General features: G+C 46.8%; 1 protein-coding gene across 2 annotated transcripts; it reads left to right on the top strand.

The window, feature by feature from the left end:
• The first annotated feature begins 1,772 nt into the window (after positions 1 to 1,772).
• LOC119942809 (SEC14-like protein 3) lies at positions 1,773 to 19,565 on the top strand. 2 transcript variants are annotated; one of them, XM_038763774.1, is made up of 12 exons: positions 1,773 to 1,927; positions 6,706 to 6,781; positions 7,090 to 7,133; positions 7,809 to 7,868; positions 8,056 to 8,244; positions 8,639 to 8,734; positions 11,101 to 11,161; positions 13,044 to 13,127; positions 14,849 to 14,955; positions 15,067 to 15,206; positions 15,289 to 15,458; positions 18,405 to 19,565. In XM_038763774.1, the coding sequence occupies exons 1-12, from the start codon at positions 1,874 to 1,876 to the stop codon at positions 18,524 to 18,526; spliced, it is 1,203 nt and encodes a 400-aa protein (XP_038619702.1). In that variant the 5' UTR covers positions 1,773 to 1,873; the 3' UTR covers positions 18,527 to 19,565. The 2 variants fall into 2 exon arrangements, with proteins under 2 accessions (XP_038619702.1, XP_038619703.1); XM_038763775.1 differs by having other exon boundaries at positions 1,835 to 1,932.
• Positions 19,566 to 20,802: the final 1,237 nt, after the last annotated feature.

Below are 20,802 nucleotides of genomic sequence, written 5' to 3'. Positions count from 1 at the left end.
ATTTTTTTTAATAGCATCTGTTAAGGTCTTACTATGTGCCAGGCATTGTACTCAGGACTGGGGTAGATATAAGCTAATCAGGTCGGACCCAGTCCCTGTCCCACGTGGAGCTCACAGTCTTAATCCCCATTTTGCAGATGAGGTAACTGAGGCCCGGAGAAGTGAAGTGACTTGCCCAAGGCCACACAGCTGACAAGAGGTAGAGCTGGGATTAGAACCCAGGTCCTTCTGACTCTCAGGCCCGTGCTCTAGCCACTAGAGCAAGCAAAATCCCTGGGGTGGAGAGGTAGAGGATCTGGGTTCTAATCTGGGCTCTACCATTTGCCTTTCTGGTGACCTGGAGAAGTCACTGAACTTATCTGAGCCTCAGTTTCCTCATCTATAAAATGGGAACCCATTACCTGCTCTCCTTCCTGCTTAGACTGTGAGGGACAAGGGACTGTATTTGACCTGATTATCTTAACTGCCCCAGCTGTTAGCACAGTGCTTGGCACATAGTAAGCTCTTCACAAATGCCACTATTATTATTATTAGGAAAGCTCTGTCCTGCTGCCACTGTGTGAGGGGCTTCCTGTTTCCCGTGTAGCTATAACACGGACCCTGGACTATTCTCATCCTTTGACTATTCCCATCTCTAGACTATAAGCTCAATGCGGGAGGTGAGCGTGTCCGCTAATTCTGTTGTCTTATACTCTCTCAAGTGTTTAGTACAGTGCTCTGCACATAGTAAGCACTCAATGATACCATTGATTGATTGAATGATTGTCCACCAAGTGCTCAGGAGGAGGCCCCTGGCTGGAAAAACAGCTCTAGAGGAGAGTGAAAAGGCTCTGGCCATCTTGCTCATCAGTGAAATCAGCAGTGGACCAGAAGGGCAGGGAATAATAATAACAATGATAATAATTGTGACGTTTTTTCAGCACTAAGTGCCAGACACTGTACTAAGCACTGGGATGGGTACAAGTAATAATAATAACTATAATTCTGGTATTCGTTAAGTACTTACTATGTGCCAAGCACTGTTCTAAGGGCTGAGGTAGTTACAGGGGAATCAGGTTGTCCCACGTGGGACTCACCGTCTAAATCCCCATTTTACAGATGAGGTAAATGAGGCGCCTCAGAGAAGTTAAGTGGCTTGTCCAAGGTCACACAGCAGACAAGTGGTGGAGCCAGGATTAGAACCCACGACTTCTGACTCCCAAGTCCGCGCTCTTTCCACTAAGCCATGCCGCTTCTCTAAATTGGGCTATACACAGTCTTTATCCCACATGGGCCTCACAGTCTTACTGATGAGGTAACTGAGGAACAGAGAAGTTAAGTGACTTGCCCAAGGTCTCACAGCAGACCAGTGGCGGAGCGGGAATTGGAACTCAGGTCCTTCTGACTCCTAGGCCCAGTCAGCTCACTGAAGTCTTCTGTAGAAGGACCATTAATTAATTGGTGTTCTCTCTTCTGGACAAATAGAAGAGGAAACGTCCTCTGTCTTTTTGGATGGAAGGGTTTAGACCCCTCCCTCTTCTTGCCTAGAGTGTACATTTAATTACCCCCTCAGTGTGAATTCTTCAATGCCATGTTTCACTTTTAACAAAGTGCCAGAGGGTCTTGTTTCACCTCACAAATGCTCCTCTACAATGGCCCCGGGTCTCTGCTCCAATTTTCTTTTTCTGGGCTGGTGCCAAGGCCACACACGTGATCCCACTGTCTCCAAATTACATAACGTGTAATACAAATAAGGAGCAAAACAAGAGGCGGCATTTGGGCAGGCCCAGCAATCCCGACAAAGGGAGCCGGCGGTCCGGAGGTTGTGCAGACGGACGCCCGCATCCAACTTTCCATCCCCTCCAGCCCCGAGTAGCTGAGCTCCAGGGTCACCATGAGCGGCAGAGTCGGAGATCTGAGCCCGGGGCAGGCGGAGACCCTGGCCAAGGTGAGGTAAACTCTCCCTCCCTTCTGAGCTGCCCCACCCTCCCAAGTGGTTGCCATCTTTTCCCCACCATCATCATCAGTCGCATTTATTGAGCGCTTACTGTGTGCAGAGCACTGGACTAAGCTCTTGGGAAGTACAAGTTGGCAACATATAGAGACAGTCCCTACCCAACAGTGGGCTCACAGTCTAAAAGGGGGAGACAGAGAACAAAACCAAACATACTAACAAAATAAAATCAGAGGATGACACCCGGAGGGATTTCTTGCCTCAGGGCAAGACGGATCGTAGTCTGGTGAATGGGCCTGGGAGTTGGATTATAACAATAATCATAAGAATTATGGTATTTGTTAAGAGCCTACGATGAGCCAGACACAGTACTAAGCGCTGGGGTGGATACAAGCAGATTGGGTTGGACACAGACCCTGTGTCCTGCATTGTCTTAATCCCCATTTTACAGATGAGGGAACTGAGGCACAGAGAAGTGAAGTGACCTGCTCAAGGCCACACAGCAAACAAGTGGCGGTACCGGGATTAGAACCCATAACTCCCAGGCATGTGATCTATACACTATGTCATGTTGCTTCCCTGTTCTGTTCCTGGCTCCTCCGCTTGTCTGTTGTGTGATCTTGGGCAAGTCACTAACTTCTCTGTGCCTCAGTTCCCTCATCTGTAAAATGGGGATTAAGTCTGTGTGGGATGGGGATTGTATCCAACCTGTTAATTTGCATCTCCCCCAAGGCTTACTACAAGTATCAAAAAAAAAGATGCTTTTGACCATTTCCCCTGCTGCACCCTTTATAATAGATTATAACTATAATCCATTATAATCCTTATTATATATTATAATATATAATATTATATATTATAATTATAATTATCCTTTATAATGGATGAAAAATGAATAATTTTAAGTCCTTTGACCTCTGGTCTCCCCTCTAGATTATAAGGTCATTGTCAGCAGGGAACATATCTACCAACTCTTCTGTATCATACTCTCCCAAGCGCATACTACAGTATTCTGCACACAGTAAGCATTCAACAAATACCATTAATGGATTGACTGGTTGGTTAGTCAGGAATGATTCACTTTCCCTCAGAAAAGTGGGTTCAGGGCTTTAGGAAAGTGATTCATTCATTCTGTTGCCAATTTGTACTTCCCAAGCGCTTAGTACAGTGCTCTGCACATAGTAAGCGCTCAATAAATACGATTGATTGATTGATTCATTCATTCATTCAATCGTACTTATTGAGCACTTACTGTGCGCAGAGCACTGTACTAAGAGCTTGGGAAGTACAATTTGGCAACATATGATAATGGTGATAACATCACCATTTCCTGTTACTCTAGTCTGTAACGTGCATAAATGTCGACCCTCTAGCTTCCAGCTCACAATCATACCCACCACTCTCTGTTTTTTTTTTTTTATGGTATTTATTAAGTGCTTACTGTGTGCCAGGCACTGTACTAAGCATTGGGGAAGGTTCAAATTAATCAGGTCGGACAGAGTCCCTGTCCCACAGGGGGGTCACAGTCCTAATCCCCATTTTACAGATGAGGTAACTGAGGCACAGAGAAGTGAAGTGGCCTGCCCAAGATCACACAGAAGACAAGTAACTTCCCAATTCCTATTGCAATGCAGTTGGTCCCTTTGCCCAGAGGATCTCCATGGCTTGGTGGAAAGAGCACGGGCTTGGGAGTCATGGATTCTAATCCCGCCTCCGCCACTTGTCAGCTGTGTGACCTTGGACAACTCACTTAACTTCTCTGTGCCTCAGTTACCTCATCTGTAAAATGGGGATTAAGACTGTGAGCCCCACGTGGGACAACCCGATTACATTGTACCTACCCCAGTGCTTAGAACAGTGCTTGGCACATAGTAAGCGCTTAACAAATACTATTATTATTATTATTATCTGAATTATACTCCTTCTCTAGAGTCCTTACTGCCTAGAGCAGAAGCAGAAAGAAAGTGGGGGAAGACAGAAAAGGGAATTGAGTTCACTAGGGTCATCTTTGACTTTAAACTTTGCAGCCTCTGGGCTCTGACTCATCCCCTTGGGTGTCCAGAGCTAGAAGAGTTAAAATAGAGTGCTAAGGTAGAGTCAACATGGAGTTGTTGAAATATGGGTGTATGTTCTCAGGAATGTGAGAGAGAAAACCAACGGAGGCAAAGAGACTGAAATGGAAAGGCAGAGAGTCACTTACACCCAGTGGTCAGTTGGAAATCAAATTTCTCCAGAAGTGTCTGCTAGAGCCTTTCTTTCTTTATGGATTTTGACAGTGGAAATAAAACTAAGAGCCCTAAGCCCAGTGGCCACTGGCTTGGGTGGACTGGTGGCTGGTGAGAATTGTGGCTATAGTTTGGAGCTCTATTTCAGGGCTCGGTGGGCCTTTGGGGGCATTTTTTTCTAGGTGTGATAAGGGCCACGGGGAAGATGGGGTCATCAAAATCCAGAGAATAGTCCGTACCTGGTAGGGAGCATGGGTGACATGTTTAGAGATCAACTTTTAATCCTGCTCTCCCAGGGAGGTGAATTGAGATAAAGCTTGGGCTGGGAGGGGTTTAAGCCCCGTGCAATGACTGTGTGGGAGCTGATTGTGCCGGGTCAGCGTGGCATCTAGGGGGACAGTTGGCCTGGTTTGGGAGCCAACAGACCATTTTTCTGACTGCTTTTAGCATGGCATAGTGGAAAGTGCACAGGTCTGGGACTTGGGAGACCTGGCTTTGAGTTCTAGCTCTGCCACTGGCCTACATCCGGACCTCAGACAAGTCACTTAACCGCTCTGTGTGGCAGTTTACTCACCTCTAAAATGGGGCTGAGAGAGATAATGAGCCCTGTTTGGAACATGGACTGCCCCACAGAGGGTTTACTAAATTCCATTATCATCACTTGTGCCCCTTAAACAGTGTGGTCTAGTGGATAAAGCACAGGCTTGGGATCCAGAGGAACTGGGTTCTAATCCCGGCTCTGCTGTATGACCTTGGGCAAGTCATTTGATTTTTCTGTGCCTCAGTTTTCTCAACTGCAAAATGGGAATTCAATACCTATTCTTCCTCCTACCTAGATTGTGAGTCTCAGCAATCGATCAATCAAACAATCATTGTACTTACTGTGTGCAGAGCACTGTACCAAGTACTTGGGAGAGTACAACAGAGCTTTTCATTCATTCAATCGTATTTATTTACTAAACGCTTGGAAAGTACAATACAGCAATAGATACAATCTCTGCCCACGATGGGCTTATAGTCTAGAGAGGGGGATACAGCTGGTAAACACATTCCCTGTCCACAACAAGCTTACCATACCTGTCCATGTGAGACAGAGACTGAGTCCAGCCTGATTAATTTCTATCTACCCCAGCCCTTAGAACAGTGCTTGACACATAGTAAGCACTAAACAAGTACCATAAAAAAACAACAAAAAAAGCAGCAAAACTAGTGGGAGAATCAAGGGTCCGGGATCCAACTTCCCTGAAATGGCACAGATGATATCATCAGACTGTGCAGAGAACCAGGCATAAGGCATGTTCTCCCCCTCTCTTCTGTAAGTGCCTTGTGGGCAGGGAACATGCCTACCGACTCTGTTATATTGTAATCTCCCAAGAGCTTCGTAAGCGCTCAATAAATACAAGTTGATTGATTGACTGATTGAAAGAAGGCATGAGATGATGACAAATGCATCTCCTTATCTTGTATTCATTCAATCTCATTTATTGAGTGCTTACTGTGTGCAGAGCACTGTACTGAGCACTTGGAAAGTACAATTTGGCAACAGATAGAGACAAACCCTACCCAACAATGGGCTCTGAGAGCACTTTCAGGCGTCACCTTAGTGCTCCATCTCTATGCTCTTAAGGTGTCTACATGTGGCTTCTTGGGCAAGATGAAGCCAAGCAGAGAGAGTCCTGAGGGCCCTCATTTCCCCCGACTGTCTCCTGAAGTGCCCTCACAGCTGAGTCACTGTCCTTCCTAGGCCTCAGGTTTTCCATTGAAAATTCTCATTTCTTAATCGTAGCATTTATTAAGTCCTGGGATAGATGCGGGATAATTAGGTCAGGCCATTTCCTGCCTCACATGAGGCCACCAATCTAAGAAGTTTGGAGAGCATTTTACAGATGAAGAAAGGGAGGCCCAGAGAGGTTAAGTGACTTGGTAAAGGTTACACAGTAGGCTAGTGGCGGAGCGGGGATTAGAACCTGGGTCTCCTGATTCCCAGTCCTCCACTCTTACCACCAGACCACCTCCGAATTCTTAAATATCAAGCAATTTGGGGCAAAATGCTCACACCACCCATTTTCTGGATGTAAAACCAAGAGTCAAGGTAGTCCAAAATGACAGTTGTATTCAAGATGATGTAAATCAGCAAGCCCGTATTTTTTTATAGTATTTATTAAGTGCTTACTATGTACCAGGAAATGTATTTAGATAATCGTGTTGGACACAGTCCCTGTCCCACGTAGGGCTCACAGTCTTAATCCTCATTTTATAGATGAAGAGAAGTTAACCGACCTGCCCCAGTTGACAAGTAGCAGAACCAGGATTAGAATCAAGGTCCTTTGATTCCCAGTCCCATCTTCTTTCCTCTAGGCCACGTTGCTTCCCGCCTAATTCTCTGCACCTTTAGAGTGACCCCTTCCTCAGCTCAGAGGGAGCAGAATGACAGTTGGGAGGGAGAGGTGGAGGAAGAGGAGGAGGAAGAAGGGTGGCAGCAGCAGTGGAGGGGATAGCGAGAGGCTGAGAGAGAGCCGGGACTGACGATGGTGCCTCTCTCTGCAGTTTCGGGAAAACCTCCAGGATTTGATGTCTTCCTTGCCCAAAACTGATGACTACTTTCTTCTGCGCTGGCTCCGAGGTGAGGGGGGCAGGTTAAGGGGGGTTTTCTGGGAAGATGGGGCAGCAACTGGGCAGGGCAGATGAGAGGAAAGGATGTACTTAGCATTTATATTTGTAACACCCAAAATCCTCTCAAGAATCAGTATATTCCCTCCCATCCCTCAGCATCTCCCGGTTCCTAGGGTTTGGACTGAGGTAAGGGGAGACGGGAGGGAAATGGCAGTTGTCAGTCCCTAGTCTCTGAGCAAGATCTTGGGAGGAGGGTGGCAGAAATCACCCCATCTAAATCCTCAAGTCCCGCTTCTCCCCTGTCTCCCCTCCTTGCAGCTCGTAACTTTGATCTGCAGAAATCAGAGGCCATGATCCGGAAGGTGAGTCTGACCCAGATCATCATTCCCAGCTCCTAGTAAGAAGAGCAGTAGTAGTAATAGTGGAGAAGGAGGAGGAGTATTTCATTTGATCATATTTATTGAGCACTTACTGTGTGCAGAGCACTGTACTAGGCACTTGGGAAGTACAAGTCAGCAACGTATAGAGACGGTCCCTACCCAACAACGGGCTCACAGTCTAGAATTTATTTTTATTGAGCACCCACTTTGTACAATGTATTTGGGAAGATAAAGAAGTAACAAGTTTCCTCCCCACAAGGAGGAATGGAGAAGACCAACATAAAAGTATTCACACATGAATAATTGAATGTACAATTGAATATATATACATATATGTTGTAAGATTTAATACACAGAGTACATTCCTCCTATAGCTCTCGGTTGCTTTTCAATCTTTCCTTGGGTCCAGTTTCTTTGACTGTAATCTTTTCCAGTGAGCAAAGACTTTGAACCTTTCCACAGTCACCCCTATCCCCTGCCCTGGCTGAGAATTATTGTATAGGAAAGAGATTTGTTAACTGCTACTTTTTCCGATGCCATATCTGCTGTGACTTTGAAGTTTGAGCTTCATCAAGAAGTTTCCCAATCTCCTGACCCCTTGGAGTATTTTTGGAGCCTGCTCTGGTCTCACCTGAGGTTTCTGATTTATTTATTTAGTACATGGAGTATCGGAAGAATATGGATATCGACAACATCTTCAAGTGGCAGCCTCCAGAGGTGAGGTCAAATAACCCCTTCCCCTCGAAACAGACTGTGAACCCAACTCCAAATGGGGATTGAGCCTTCTCAGTATGGAAAGGGGTGAAAACTCTCAACTAGGTCTTTGGCCTTTAATCGATAAGTAAATATTGCATCATGATCCTGGTGGTGAGAGTGATTCTACTGTGTCTTTGGGCCTACCTAGGTGATCCAGAAGTATTTGCCAGGGGGCCTGTGTGGCTATGACCGGGATGGCTGTCCCATCTGGTATGACATCGCCAAATCCCTGGACCCCAAGGGGCTCCTCTTTTCGGCTACCAAGCAGGACTTGATCAAGGCCAAAATGCAGGATTGTGAACGGCTCCTTCACGAGTGTGACCTGCAGACCGAAAGGGTGAGGTTGAAGAGAGAGGTTTGGTCCTTACAGGAGAGGTGAGACTCCTGAGGATGGGGAGGTGAGGTGGAGGGTGGTCCCCTGAGCTCTCTAACTCTGGGAGATGGAATGGGAAGCTCTTATTGACACGTAACTACTCAGAGGATGGACTACCAATCACCCTAATGGACGATCCTGCAGAATATTAGGGTAAGGAACTACAAAAAAAATATGGAATCTGTCTGAATTTGATAGGGTTTGTGTATGGGGTAGGGAGGGGTGGGAAGGGTGAAAGGGGAAGAATGGGATCATAAAGTTGCATGAGCCCTTGAGCTATGCTTTGGTCCAATTATCTGAGAGCAAATGTGATCAGAGCCTTCCATCTTTGATCCGGATTTGGTTTGTCTCCAAGCAGCTGGGGAAGAAGGTGGAGACCATTGTGATGATTTTTGACTGTGAGGGCCTAGGTCTGAAGCACTTCTGGAAGCCTCTGGTGGAACTGTACCAGGAGGTAAGATAGGACTGGGCCCCAGGTTCCATGATTCCCTCTTTCAGCTCCCTGCTCTCTGCACTCTCAACTACGTCCTTTGGAATGTGTCATTCCCCTGCAAGAGAGGCAATGCCAGTTGTTCCTATGCCTGTGGCAGGACTGTATTCCCTAGCCTTTTCCTATTTCCTCCTCCTCACTGCTTGCATTCTATTTTTTAAAAATCTCCCTCAAAACCTGCAGCCCATAGACATCTAGCCTGTGCCAACCACAGCCTTTGGCTTGGTCCCACAAAGTGAAGACCCTCTGATACTGGCTTGGAAAACCACAGAGGCCTACCAACCCTCACTCTCCCTTGGCCCCTGGAAAAGGATTCTGGTATCTGAAGTCTATATCTGACAAGCTTCAGTCCCGGAAAACTTAAGGAGCCCCTCCCCGGGCTCACAGAACGCTTACTCGACTCCACTTAAGCCTGGAAGTTATCAAGGATCCTGGGGTTCATGCTGAGCAGCTCAGATCTCCAGGGTCAGCTGCCCGTTGGCATTCACCTCCTGCGACCTCTCAGGGAAGACTCAGACCCTTTTCTGGCTCCCTGAAAGAGAGATAGGGGCTGGATAATATTTGATGGGCCATTTCTCTAGACTGGAAGCTTGTTATGGTCAGGGAACTTGTCGGCTAATTCTGTTACATTGGACTCTCCCAAGCATTTGGTCCAGTGCTCTGTACATAGAAGATGCTCAATAAATGGGATTGATTGATTCAATGTTTGATTCCCGGCCCCTGGTCAGGCATTGGAGGAAGTGGTATCCCAGCTGAGTTTGCGTGAGATTTATGTGGGAATCCCCAGGTGGCCTATGGTGGGAAGTGATTAGTGATGGACAGTTCTGTACCTTGAGTCACCATCATCATTACCAATGGTATTTACTGTGCGCTTACCACGTGCAAAGCACTGTACTAATACAGAGTACAACAGAGTTGGCAGACATGTGCCCTGTCCACAGTCTGTCAACAGTGAGTTTACAATCCAGAGGGGAGAGACAGACATTAATATAAATAAATAATTTATAATATAGAATTTGTAGCTATGTATATAAATGTTGTGGGATAATTTATAATATAGAATTTGTAGCTACGTATATAAATGCTGTGGGCGAATTAATATAAATAAATAATTTATGATATAGAATTTGTAGCTATGTATATAAGTGAGAGAGGGTGCGGCAAACAGCAAATACCCAAAGGTCACAGTTCCTGGTACACAGACGATGCAGAAGGGAAAGGGATCTGAGGAAAAGAGGGCTTAATCCAGGAAGGCCTCTTGGAGGTCGGTGACTTTATTAATACTTTGCATCTTAGGAGAGTGGTGGTCTGGCATATATGGAGTAGGAGGGGGCAAAGCAGAGAAGCAGCGTGGCTCAGTGGAATGAGCGTGGGCTTTGGAGTCAGAGGTCATGGGTTCAAATCCCGGCTCCGCCACTTGTCAGCGGTGTGACTTTGGGCAAGTCACTTCACTTCTCTGGGCCTCAGTTGCCCCATCTGTAAAATGGGGATTAAGGCTGTAAGCCCCACGGGAGACAACATGATCACCTTGTAACCTCCCCAGCGCTTAGAACAGTGCTTTGCACATAGTAAGTGCTTAATAAATGCCATGATTATTATTATTATTAAAGCATAGTGGTCAAATCTTCAGATGTCCATCTGGCTTAATGGTGATTCAGCTCAGTCAATCAATGGTATTTATTGAGCACTTACTATGTCCCGAGCTCTGTACTAAGCGCTCGCACTTCACTAAGCTCAGACCCAGTAGGTATTTTGAATACAGTGTCCCGGCTCAGTCTGAAATCCCAATATCTTTGCTAGGATTCCCTCCCCATCCCTGGCTCCCTCGCTGGGAGCTGTGGCCTCGCTCGTTGCATCTTCCCATCCTGATCAGCAAAAAGCCAGCCCAAATCCAGAGGAGAAGTTACAGAGTCAATTTATTCAGCTGCTAGAGGTTCTCGAACCCTGGTTGGTCTCTGTGGAAAAGGAGAGAGAATACCGCTGGAGGCAGCTGAAAAACATAGGGATCTTAGCCCTGGATACGTTAGGGACATCTCAATGTCATGGTATCTATTCTATTTATTTTATTTTGTTAATATGTTTGGTTTTGTTCTCTGTCTCCCCCTTTTAGACTGTGAGCCCACTGTTGGGTAGGGACTGTCTCTGTATGTTGCCAATTTGTACTTCCCAAACGTTTAGTACAGTGCTCTGCACATAGTAAGCGCTCAATAAATACGATTGATGATGATGATGATGGTAAACGTTGAAATCTTTGGCATGGGGCGACAAAGTGAGGAAGGGCAATGAAGGGTTTAAGTTGAGCTCTGACTGGGATTGCCTTGGCTCTACAGTTTTTCGCTCTTCTTGAGGAGAATTACCCCGAGACTTTGAAGACTATGATCATTGTGAAAGGTAAGTCAGGTGGAACGGGGAATGTGTCCGATCGGATTGCACCGAATCTACCCCGGCAATGTGCTCGATGCGTGGTAAGCACATAACAGTTATTAGAAGAGTCAGCCAGGGAGGGGAGAAGAATGTGTTTGGGTTGCTGTGGAATGTGATGATGTGGGGAAGTTTTGCCTTGGAAGGGGCCCATTGTTGAGAGGTGGGAGGTTAGAGAGTGTGGTCCAGAATAGTGGATACAGCACAGGCTTGGGAGTCAGAGGTTGTGGCTCCTAGTCCCTGTTGGCTGTGCGACCTTGGGAAAGTCACTTCACCTCTCCGGGCCTAAGCTACTTCATTTGTAAAATGGGGATTTAGACTGTGAGCCCCATGTTGGACAGGGACTGTGTCCAACTCTCTTTGCTTGCTACAGCGCCTGGCACATAGCAGGTGCTTAACAAATACCATCATCATTATTACTACTATTAAGCAGGGAAGCAGCGTGGCTCAGTGGAAAGAGCCCGGGCTTTGGAGTCAGAGGTCATGGGTTCAAATGCCGGCTCCGCTAATTGTCAGCTGTGTGACTTCGGGCAAGTCACTTAACTTCTCTGTGCCTCAGTGACCTCATCTGTAAAATGGGGATTAAGACTGTGAGCCACCCGTGGGACAACCTGATCACCTTGTAACCTCCCCAGCTCTTAGAACAGTGCTTTGCATATAGTAAGCACTTAATAAATGCCATTATTATTATTATTATTAAGTCACTTAACTTCTCTGTGCCTCAGTGACCTCATCTGTAAAATGGGGATTAAGACTGTGATCCCCCCGTGGGACAACCTGATCACCTTGTAACCTCCCCAGCACTTAGAACAGTGCTTTGCCCACAGTAAGCACTTAATAAATGCCATTATTATTACCTCAATTCCCAGCCCAGGGTAGCATCAGCAGTTACCACAGGCTCCCTCAAGGATAGCCATTTCTTCTCTTTGGTGTAAGTAGCGGCCCCGAAGTTCTCGTCCTGGGAGCGAATGCTGCTTATTGAGAGTTGCTGAAGGGTATAGCCCCTCCCTGAATCACACCTGGAGAGTTTCCAGTACACTACCAGTCTCGGGTTCAAGAGGGAGAGTCAAGCAGAGGCCTACCCATCCCATTCCATTCCTAGCTTGGGCAGTGGCTAGCGATGGAAATCAATCTGCCACAAGTCATAATTAATTAATTAATGATGGCATTTATTAAGCGCTATGTGCAAAGCGCTGTTCTAAGCGCTGATACAAGGTGATTAGGTTGTCCCATGTGGGGCTCACAGTCTTCACCCCCATTTTACAGCTGAGGCCCAGAGAAGTTAAGTGACTTGCCCGTCTCTGCCAATTGTCAGCTGTGTGACTTTGGGCAAGTCACCTCACTTCTCTGTGCCTCAGTTCCCTCATCTGTAAAATGGGGATTAAGACTGTGAGTCCCACCAGGGACAACCTGATCACCCTGTAACCTCCCCAGCGCTTAGAACAGTGCTTTGCACATAGTAAGCGCTTAATAAATGTCATTATTATTATTATTTATTGCCCAAAGTCACACAGCTGATAGTGGCAAAGCTGGGATAACTCACGGGTGCTGGGCAGCAGCGGCACGGGAGAGAGTCGAGGGTGGACGCTCAAGTTTACTGCGCGGAAGGAGGTGATAGTAAACCACTTCCATATTTTTACCAAGAAAACTCTTTGGCTATACTACCAGAATGGTTGAAGATGGAAATGGGGCTTTCTAGGAGAGATGCGTCCATGGAGTCGTTATGGGTCGGAAACGACCCGACGGCATAAGACAAGACAAAAGGGCAGGTGCTGCCCAGCTCTAACCATCAGGGGACAAAAGGCAGGAATGGGGGCCTTTCTTCCCAGCCTCCTGACTTGTGTCTTTCCAGCCACGAAACTCTTTCCTGTGGGCTACAACCTCATGAAGCCCTTCCTGAGCGAAGACACCAAAAGGAAGATTGTGGTGATGGGAGGTGAGGAGCGCTAAGGTCAATTATTATTATTGTGTCAGGTTCCTCTGATATAACACACTGGCAAGGCCGAGTCCAGCTTTGTGCTTGGATTCCTGACAGCCCATGAAAGCCGGAGTTCTTTCCCCAGAGAGGCACCGACTGGCTCCTGAGCAGGAGTGGGCTTGTCCTCAATTAGCTCTGGACACTAATAGTTCTAATAGTAGTAATAGCGTTGATTGAGAGCTGCATTATGCACTTCTCAGGAAGGAGAAAACAAGTGACATCTACTCTTAGAGAAGCAGTGTGGCCTAGTGGGAAGAGCACAAGCCTGGGCATCAGAGGGCCTGGGTCTAATCCTGGCCCTGCCATTTGTCCGCTGTGTGACTTTGGGTCAGTCAATTGACTTCCCTGTTCCTCAGTTTCCTCACCTGCAAAATGAGGATTCAATACCTGTTCTTCCTCCTACTTAGATTTTGAGCCCCATGTGGGACAGGAACTTGTGCATATCCATTCTATTTATTTTATTTTGTTAGTATGTTTGGTTTTGTTCTCTATTTCCCCCTTTTAGACTGTGAACCCACTGTTGGGTAGGGACTGTCTCTATATGTTGCCAACTTGTACTTCCCAAGTGCTTAGTACAGTGCTCTGCACACAGTAAGCGCTCAATAAATACGATTGATAGATTGATTGATTGACCCCAGGGCTTAGAAGAGTGCTTGGCTCATAGAACATGTTTAACAAATACAATTATTCTTATTCTTATATTCTGCATCAAACGCCATTGATGGATTGATTGTACTCTCCCAAGAGATTACTGAACACTTGGGAGAGAACAATAAAGCAGAGTTGGTAGAGACATTACTTGCCATAGTGAGCTTAGTTGATGAACTCAGCATGCCCCAAGCTCCACATTCATTATTTCGCAAGCAAATGAGACTCTTGCCTGGTTTGCAGGTAATGCCATCATGAGCACCGAATCCCGGTTCTCATGTAACTGATGGGTAGAAAGAATGGGACTGAACGAATCAATTGTAGAAGCAGCATGGCCCAGTGGATAAAGCACGGTCCAGGGAGTCAGAAGGACCTGGTTCTAATTCTGGCTCTGTCACTTGTCAGCCGTGTGACCTTGGGCAAGTCATTTCTCTGTGCCTCAGTTACCTCAATCTGTAAAATGGGGATTAGAACTGCGACCCTGTGTGGGACAGGGATCCGCGTCCAACCTGATTATCTTGTATTTACCCCAGTGCTTAGTACAGGCCTTCCCAGACTGAGCCCCTTCCTTCCTCTCCCTCGTCCCCCTCTCCATCCCCCCCATCTTACCGCCTTCCCTTCCCCACAGCACCTGAAAATATGTATATATGTTTGTACGGATTTATTACTCTATTTATTTATTTTACTTGTACATATTTATTCTATTTATTTTATTTTGTTAATATGTTTTGTTTTGTTCTCTGTCTCCCCCTTCTAGACCGTGAGCCCACTGTTGGCTAGGGACTGTCTCTATGTGTTGCCAACTTGTACTTCCCAAATGCTTAGTACAGTGCTCTGCACACAGTAAGCACTCAATAAATACGATTAATTGATCGGTACATAGTGCGTGCTTAACAAAAACCATTAAAATAAGAAAATCACCCTTATTCATTCAATCGCATTTATCGAGCGCTTACCCTGCTCGTTTCTGGGGACTTGCCGGCTCCCTGCCCCACCTTCGGCCATACCACTGACCCTCCCTCTCCCGCCAGCAAACTGGAAAGAGAGATTGCTGAAACTCATCAGTCCCGAAGAGCTGCCCGCTCACTTTGGGGGAACCATGACTGATCCCGACGGCAACATCAAGTGCATAACCAAGGTACGAGTCTCCCAAGGGTTGGGGGGGAGAATGGCTGGGGAGGGGGCGTTGGGGAGAGTTGAGCCCCCCGTCCCCTGCTTTGTCTGCTCCCCCACCATTCTCCGCTTCCAGATCAACTTCGGGGGCGAGGTCCCCAAGTCCTACTACATGCGGGACCAGGTGAAGACGCAGTTCGAGCACTCCGTCGTCATCAACAGGGGCTCCTCCCACCAAGTGGAGTATGAAATCCTCCTCCCTGGCTGCCTTCTCAGGTGGGGTCCTGGCCCCCCTTTCCCCCAGTTGCCCCTCTCACACGGTTCGCGATGGGCCCACGGGGATCGGTGTCTCTTGCAGGTGGCAGTTCGTGTCGGACGGAGCGGACATCGGCTTCGGGGTGTTTTTGAAGACCAAGATGGGGGAGAGGCAGCGAGCGGGCGAGATGACAGAGGTGTTACCCAGTCAGAGGTACAATGCCCACATGGTCCCCGAAGACGGGACCCTCACCTGCCCCGAACCCGGTGTCTGTAAGTATCTCTTTCCACTGTCCTGAGGTATATTAGGCTGGTCCTCCCCCTACTCAATCAATCAATCGTATTTATTGAGCACTTACTGTGTGCAGAGCACTGTACTGAGCGCTTGGGAAGTACAAGTTGGCAACATATAGAGACAGTCCCTACCCAACAGTGGGCTCACAGTCCGTTTCCGTACAGAAGAACTCGGCCCCAGGGGCCATGAGCTGGAGAACCAGAGCTCCTGGGTTCGTTCATTCATTCAATCATATTTATTGAGTGCTAGGTGCAAAGCACTGTACTAAGTGCTTGGGAGAGTAGAATATAATAAAAAACAGACACATTCCTGCCCACAATGAGCTCACAGTGAAGAGGGGGAGACAGACATTAATAGAGATAAATAAATAAATGTTACAGTGATATACAGATGTGCTGTGGGGATGGGAGGGAGGATGAATGAAGGAGCAAGTAAGAGCCGAGCAGAAGGGAGTGGGAGAAAGCCTTTTGTCCCTCCTATTGTTGCATTAGTAGACAATAACTCTGCTAAGCAGTGGAGGCTTGTGTGGAGACAATAGGGAGGGATCAGTGAACCTCATAATAATAAAAATAATGATGGCATTTGTTAAGGGCTTACTATGTGCAAAGCACTGTTCTAAGTGCTGCGGGGGATACAAGGTGATCAGGTTGTCCCACATGGGGCTCACGGTTTTAATCCCCATTTGCCAGATGAGGTAACTGAAGCTCAGAGAAGTTAAGTGACTTGCCCAAGGTCACACAGCAGACATGTGGTGGAGCCGGGATTCGAACCCCTGACCTCTGACTCCAAAGCCCGTGCTCTTTCCACTGAGCCACCTCATGTGGGACAGGGACTGTGCCCAACCCAATTTGCCTCTATAATAATAATGGCATTTGTTAAGCACTTACTATGTGCCAAGCACTGTTCTAAGCGCTGGGGAGGACACAAGGTGATCAGGTTGTCCCACGTGGGGCTCACAGTCTTAATCCCCATTTTACAGATGAGGTAACTGAGGCTCAGAGAAGTTAAGTGACTTGTCCAAGGTCACACGGCATCCACCCCGGTGTTCAGTACAGTGCTGGCTCATAAAGTAAGCTCTTAATAAGAACCACTATTATCACAAGCCATTCTTCTACTTGGACTTGCTGCTGCAACTTAAGAGAAGCAGTGTGGCAGGAGCCCGGGCTTGGGAGTCAGAGGACGTGGGTTCTAATCCCACCTCTGCCACTTGTCTGCTGTGTGACCTCGGGCAAGACACTTAACTTCTCTCTGCCTCAGTTCCCTCATCTGTAAAATGGGGATTAAGATTGTGAGCCCCACGTGGGGCAACCTGATTACCTTGTTATCTACCCCAGCACTTAGAACAGTTCTTGGCACACAGTAAGCGCTTCACAAATACCAGAATTATTATTATTATTATTAGGGGTGGCTGGGTCTGGTGCCTGCCAAGAGAAGGTGTTCAGTAACAGGACAAGCTGCACGGAGGGAAGGGTGGTTAGTCAGTCGTATTTTTCGAGTGCTTACTATGTGCAGAGCAGTAGACTAAGCGCTCGGGAGAGTACAACAGAAAAACATAACAGACCCAGCCCCTGTCCACAACAAGCTTACAGACTAGATGGGGAGACAGACATTAATATAAATAAATAAACAAAATTACAGATATGTACATAATTGCTGTGGGGCTAGGAGGGGGGGATGAATAAAGGGCAAGTCAGGGCAATGCAGAAAGGAGTGGGATAAGAGGAAAGGAGGAGCTTAGTCAGGGAAAGTCTCCTGGAGGAGATGGGTCTTCAATAATAATAATAATAATGGCATTTGTTAAGCGCTTACTATGTGCCAAGCCCTGTTCTAAGTACTAAGGGGGAATACAAGGTGATCAGGTTGTCCCACGTGGGGCTCACAGTCTTCATCCACATTTGACAGATGAGGGAACTGAGGCACAGAGAAGTGAAGTGACTTGCCCAAAGTCACACAGCTGACAATGGACAGAGCAGGGATTTGAACCCATGACCTCTGACTCCCAAGCCCGGGCTCTTTCCATTGAGCCACGCTGCTTCTCGTAAGACTTTGAAGGTGGGGAGAGTAATTTTGCTGGATATAAATAATAATAATTATGGCATTTGTTGAGTGCTTACTTTGTGCCAAGCACTCTTCTAAGGTAATCAGGTTGCCCCATGTGGGGCTCACAGTCTCAATCCCCATTTTGCAGATGAGGGAACTGAGGCCCAGAGGAGTGAAGTGACTTGCCCAAGGTCACACAGCAGATGCGTGGCGAAGCCGGGATTAGAACCCACGTCCTCTGACTCTGAAGCCCGTAATCTTGCCGCTAGGCCATGCTGCTTCTCAAATATAAAGAGGGAGGACGTTCCAGGCCAGAGGCAGGAGGTGGGCGAGAGGTCAATCAATCGTATTTATTGAGCACTTACTGTGTGCAGAGCACTGTACTAAGCACTTGGGAAGTACAAGTTGGCAACATATAGAGACAGTCCCTACCCAACAGTGGGCTCACAGTCTAGAGGGGGGAGACAGAGAACAAAACCAAACATATTAACAAAATAAAATAAATAGAATAGATATGTACAAGTAAAATAAATAGAGTAATAAATATGTACAAACATATATACATATATACAGGTGCTGTGGGGAAGGGAAGGAGGTAAGATTGGGGGGATGGAGAGGGGGACGAGGGGGAGCGGTAAGACAGACGAGATGGAGGTACAGTGAGTAGCTTGGCATTAGAGGAGCAAAGAGGTTGGGCTGGGTTGTAGTAGGAGAGTAGCAAGGTTACCGAGACTGAAGAAACAGCAAACCAATTCTGGAAATGTCCAATTTCAGCCCCTCACCAACTCCTCCGGCAGAAAGAGAGATGTCTAGGACAAATACCTGCAGCCTCGTGCCCGGGCGGATGTAATATGATGTTGTCTGTATGTCCGTCCCCCTTGTAGATGTCCTACGATTTGACAACACTTACAGCTTTGTCCACGCCAAGAAGATCAGCTTCACGGTGGAGGTTCTGCTTCCAGATGAGGGAATGCAAAGCCTTGACGAGGATCTCACGCCATTCTAGAGGAAACACTGTCTTCTCCGTCAAATCCACCCCCCTCTCTTTTGATGACCCTTTTCCTCTTGTTGCTCCCCAAAGAAGGATTAGAGTTTGCCCATTAACATTGTGTAGCATTAAGAGTCAGAGCTGGTGTTGCCCCCAGGACTGACTATTTATTGTGGACATGAGGGAATGTCAGAGAAGCAAACATTTGTGGTGAGTGGTTGGGTACCGGCCAGCGTGGCCAAGGAAAGAAGGAAAAACGAATGAGGACCAAAATGGTGGGGAAGGGGAGCTGAGCAGACACCTTGCTAATCATGTGATTGTAATCCTCACTCTTTCACCTTCAACCATATGGAAGAGACAAGGATTTGTCTATTTCATGGAGGTTTGGATGATCTGGGAAAGAAAGGTAAATTTCTTTTAGTCCTCTACCTGCAAGAGAAATAGGTGGTGATGGAATCGCTTACTTTTCCTGTGAGTTGGGCCTAATGTCCAGCCATGGCCTCACACACTCTAAATCAATCAATGAATGGTATTTACTGAGTGGTTATCGTGTGTAGAACCCGGGGAAAATACAATATGAGTAGGTAGACATGTTCAGAACCCACACTGAGCTTGCAGTCCATGACCTTGGGCTAGATTGGAGTGAATAGTTGTTAATGGTTCAGTAAAACTGAGAGCAATGTGGGGAAACTCACAAGGTTAGAGGAAAGGAAAAAAAAGCTTCAGCAGAGATGCTAACCATTAACTTGGGATTCCGCCGTTTGCTGCGCTCTGTTTGGGAAACGATATGGCTTTTGTTTTATGAATTGACCTAGGAGCATTCAAGTAGTTTCTGTGTTCTCTGTAGGCTGCCTCCAAGAAAGACGGCCAAGAACTCCATTCCCACCTACAAAGCTGCTACATTTATATGGCAATTCTTTCCTTTGGAAATCAAATTTTATCTTTTTAAGCAACTGAGAGTGGTACGCAGGTATAAAACACAGAGAACTTCAAAACCAATGTAATTCTTTTTCACCATCTTGTTTTAAACTTGAAATAAAGCCTTTGAAATTTTAAACACTCCGAAAAAACTCAAGACCAACTACTGTACATAGAAAACTAACCAAATAACCCCAGTCACGAGCTACAGTCCTGGAGCAGTAATCTGTTAGTTCATGGACCGGTGAGCAAACAAGGTATTTCATTTCTATGTTTGGGGCTGGGAAATCCTGTTATTACTATGTCAAAATTTCAAGAAAAAGAGATAAGGTCTCTCTGAGGTTGGGATTTAGAAGGTCTTTTTATTAAAATGGTCTTCGGAGCTGCCTGAATGGAGCCATGCAGAGAGGCTAGGGAAGCTGCCGTGACTCTTGTCCCTTCAATCAGTGCTATTTCTTGAGGGCTTACCGTGTGCTGAACACTGTACTAAGCACTTGGGACAGTACGATATGAGGTGTGGGGGGAGAGAATGTGGGACAGAGAGCCAACAATGGGCTGCTCCTTACGAAACATCTTGACCAGTTAAGTGACCAGCTGACGGCAGAAGGAAAATGAAGTTCAAATGAAGGGACATGTCCAAGTGAGGCACTGAGAGGGTAGCAGAAAGTGCGACTTAGTTTGAAAGGAAACTTAAAAAAGAAAAATCTCCTCCTTGGGTCAGCAGATAAATGAAAAGAATCAGTCCAGCATAAATCCCACCTCGGTGACTCCCCCCTTTTTAAAAATTGTATCTAAGAGCATCCTCTGTGGCAGGCACTGTACTAAGTGCTGGAGTAGAAACAATCTGCTTGAACACAGTCCCTGTTCTACACAGGGCTCCCACTCTTAATCCCCATTTAATGGATGAGGTAATTGAGGCCCAGAGAAGCAAAGTGACTTGCCCAAGGTCACACAGCAGACAAGTGGAAGATACCCCTCGGCACAGCCGTAACTGGCCTCTCCCTCCCTTCTCTGTGGCCTCTGCCCCCGTGATTGAAGCCAAACTCTTCATGGCCTCAAAACAGCAGCGTCGAATAGCAAGGTGGTAACCTCACTGTCGACAGCTCCCTCAGGACTTCGGATGAGAGCACCCCACCCACCCCACCATCTTAGCCGAAAGCCCCATTGTGGCTTGTGGGGAATTCAGGAGTGAGACCCAGTTTGAATTTCTGGCTTTGACAAAACTTTGAACTAGCTAAGATTGTAAGAAAACCCTCATATGAGCAGCCTTTGAGGGATAAATGACACTCATGCCATACTAGCCCAATAAGCTACAAAAAAAGGGAGACGAAACAGAAAGGTTTCCGTTTCCTGGTGATGGATCTGGAAGGAGTATT

The sequence above is a fragment of the Tachyglossus aculeatus genome, chromosome 21, assembly GCF_015852505.1.
Source record: "Tachyglossus aculeatus isolate mTacAcu1 chromosome 21, mTacAcu1.pri, whole genome shotgun sequence".
Classification (NCBI taxonomy): domain Eukaryota; kingdom Metazoa; phylum Chordata; class Mammalia; order Monotremata; family Tachyglossidae; genus Tachyglossus; species Tachyglossus aculeatus.
Note: the sequence above shows the minus strand (reverse complement) of the source record. Positions and strands in the feature narration are given on the sequence as shown.

Excerpts from the sequence above, each read along its gene's own strand:
- LOC119942809 (XM_038763774.1), top strand. The coding sequence starts at position 1,874 with ATGAGCGGCAGAGTCGGAGATCTGAGCCCGGGGCAGGCGGAGACCCTG. Across the intron at positions 8,735-11,100 it reads TGGTGGAACTGTACCAGGAG|TTTTTCGCTCTTCTTGAGGA; the intron begins GTAAGATAGGAC and ends TTGGCTCTACAG. Across the intron at positions 15,207-15,288 it reads CTCCCTGGCTGCCTTCTCAG|GTGGCAGTTCGTGTCGGACG; the intron begins GTGGGGTCCTGG and ends TGTCTCTTGCAG.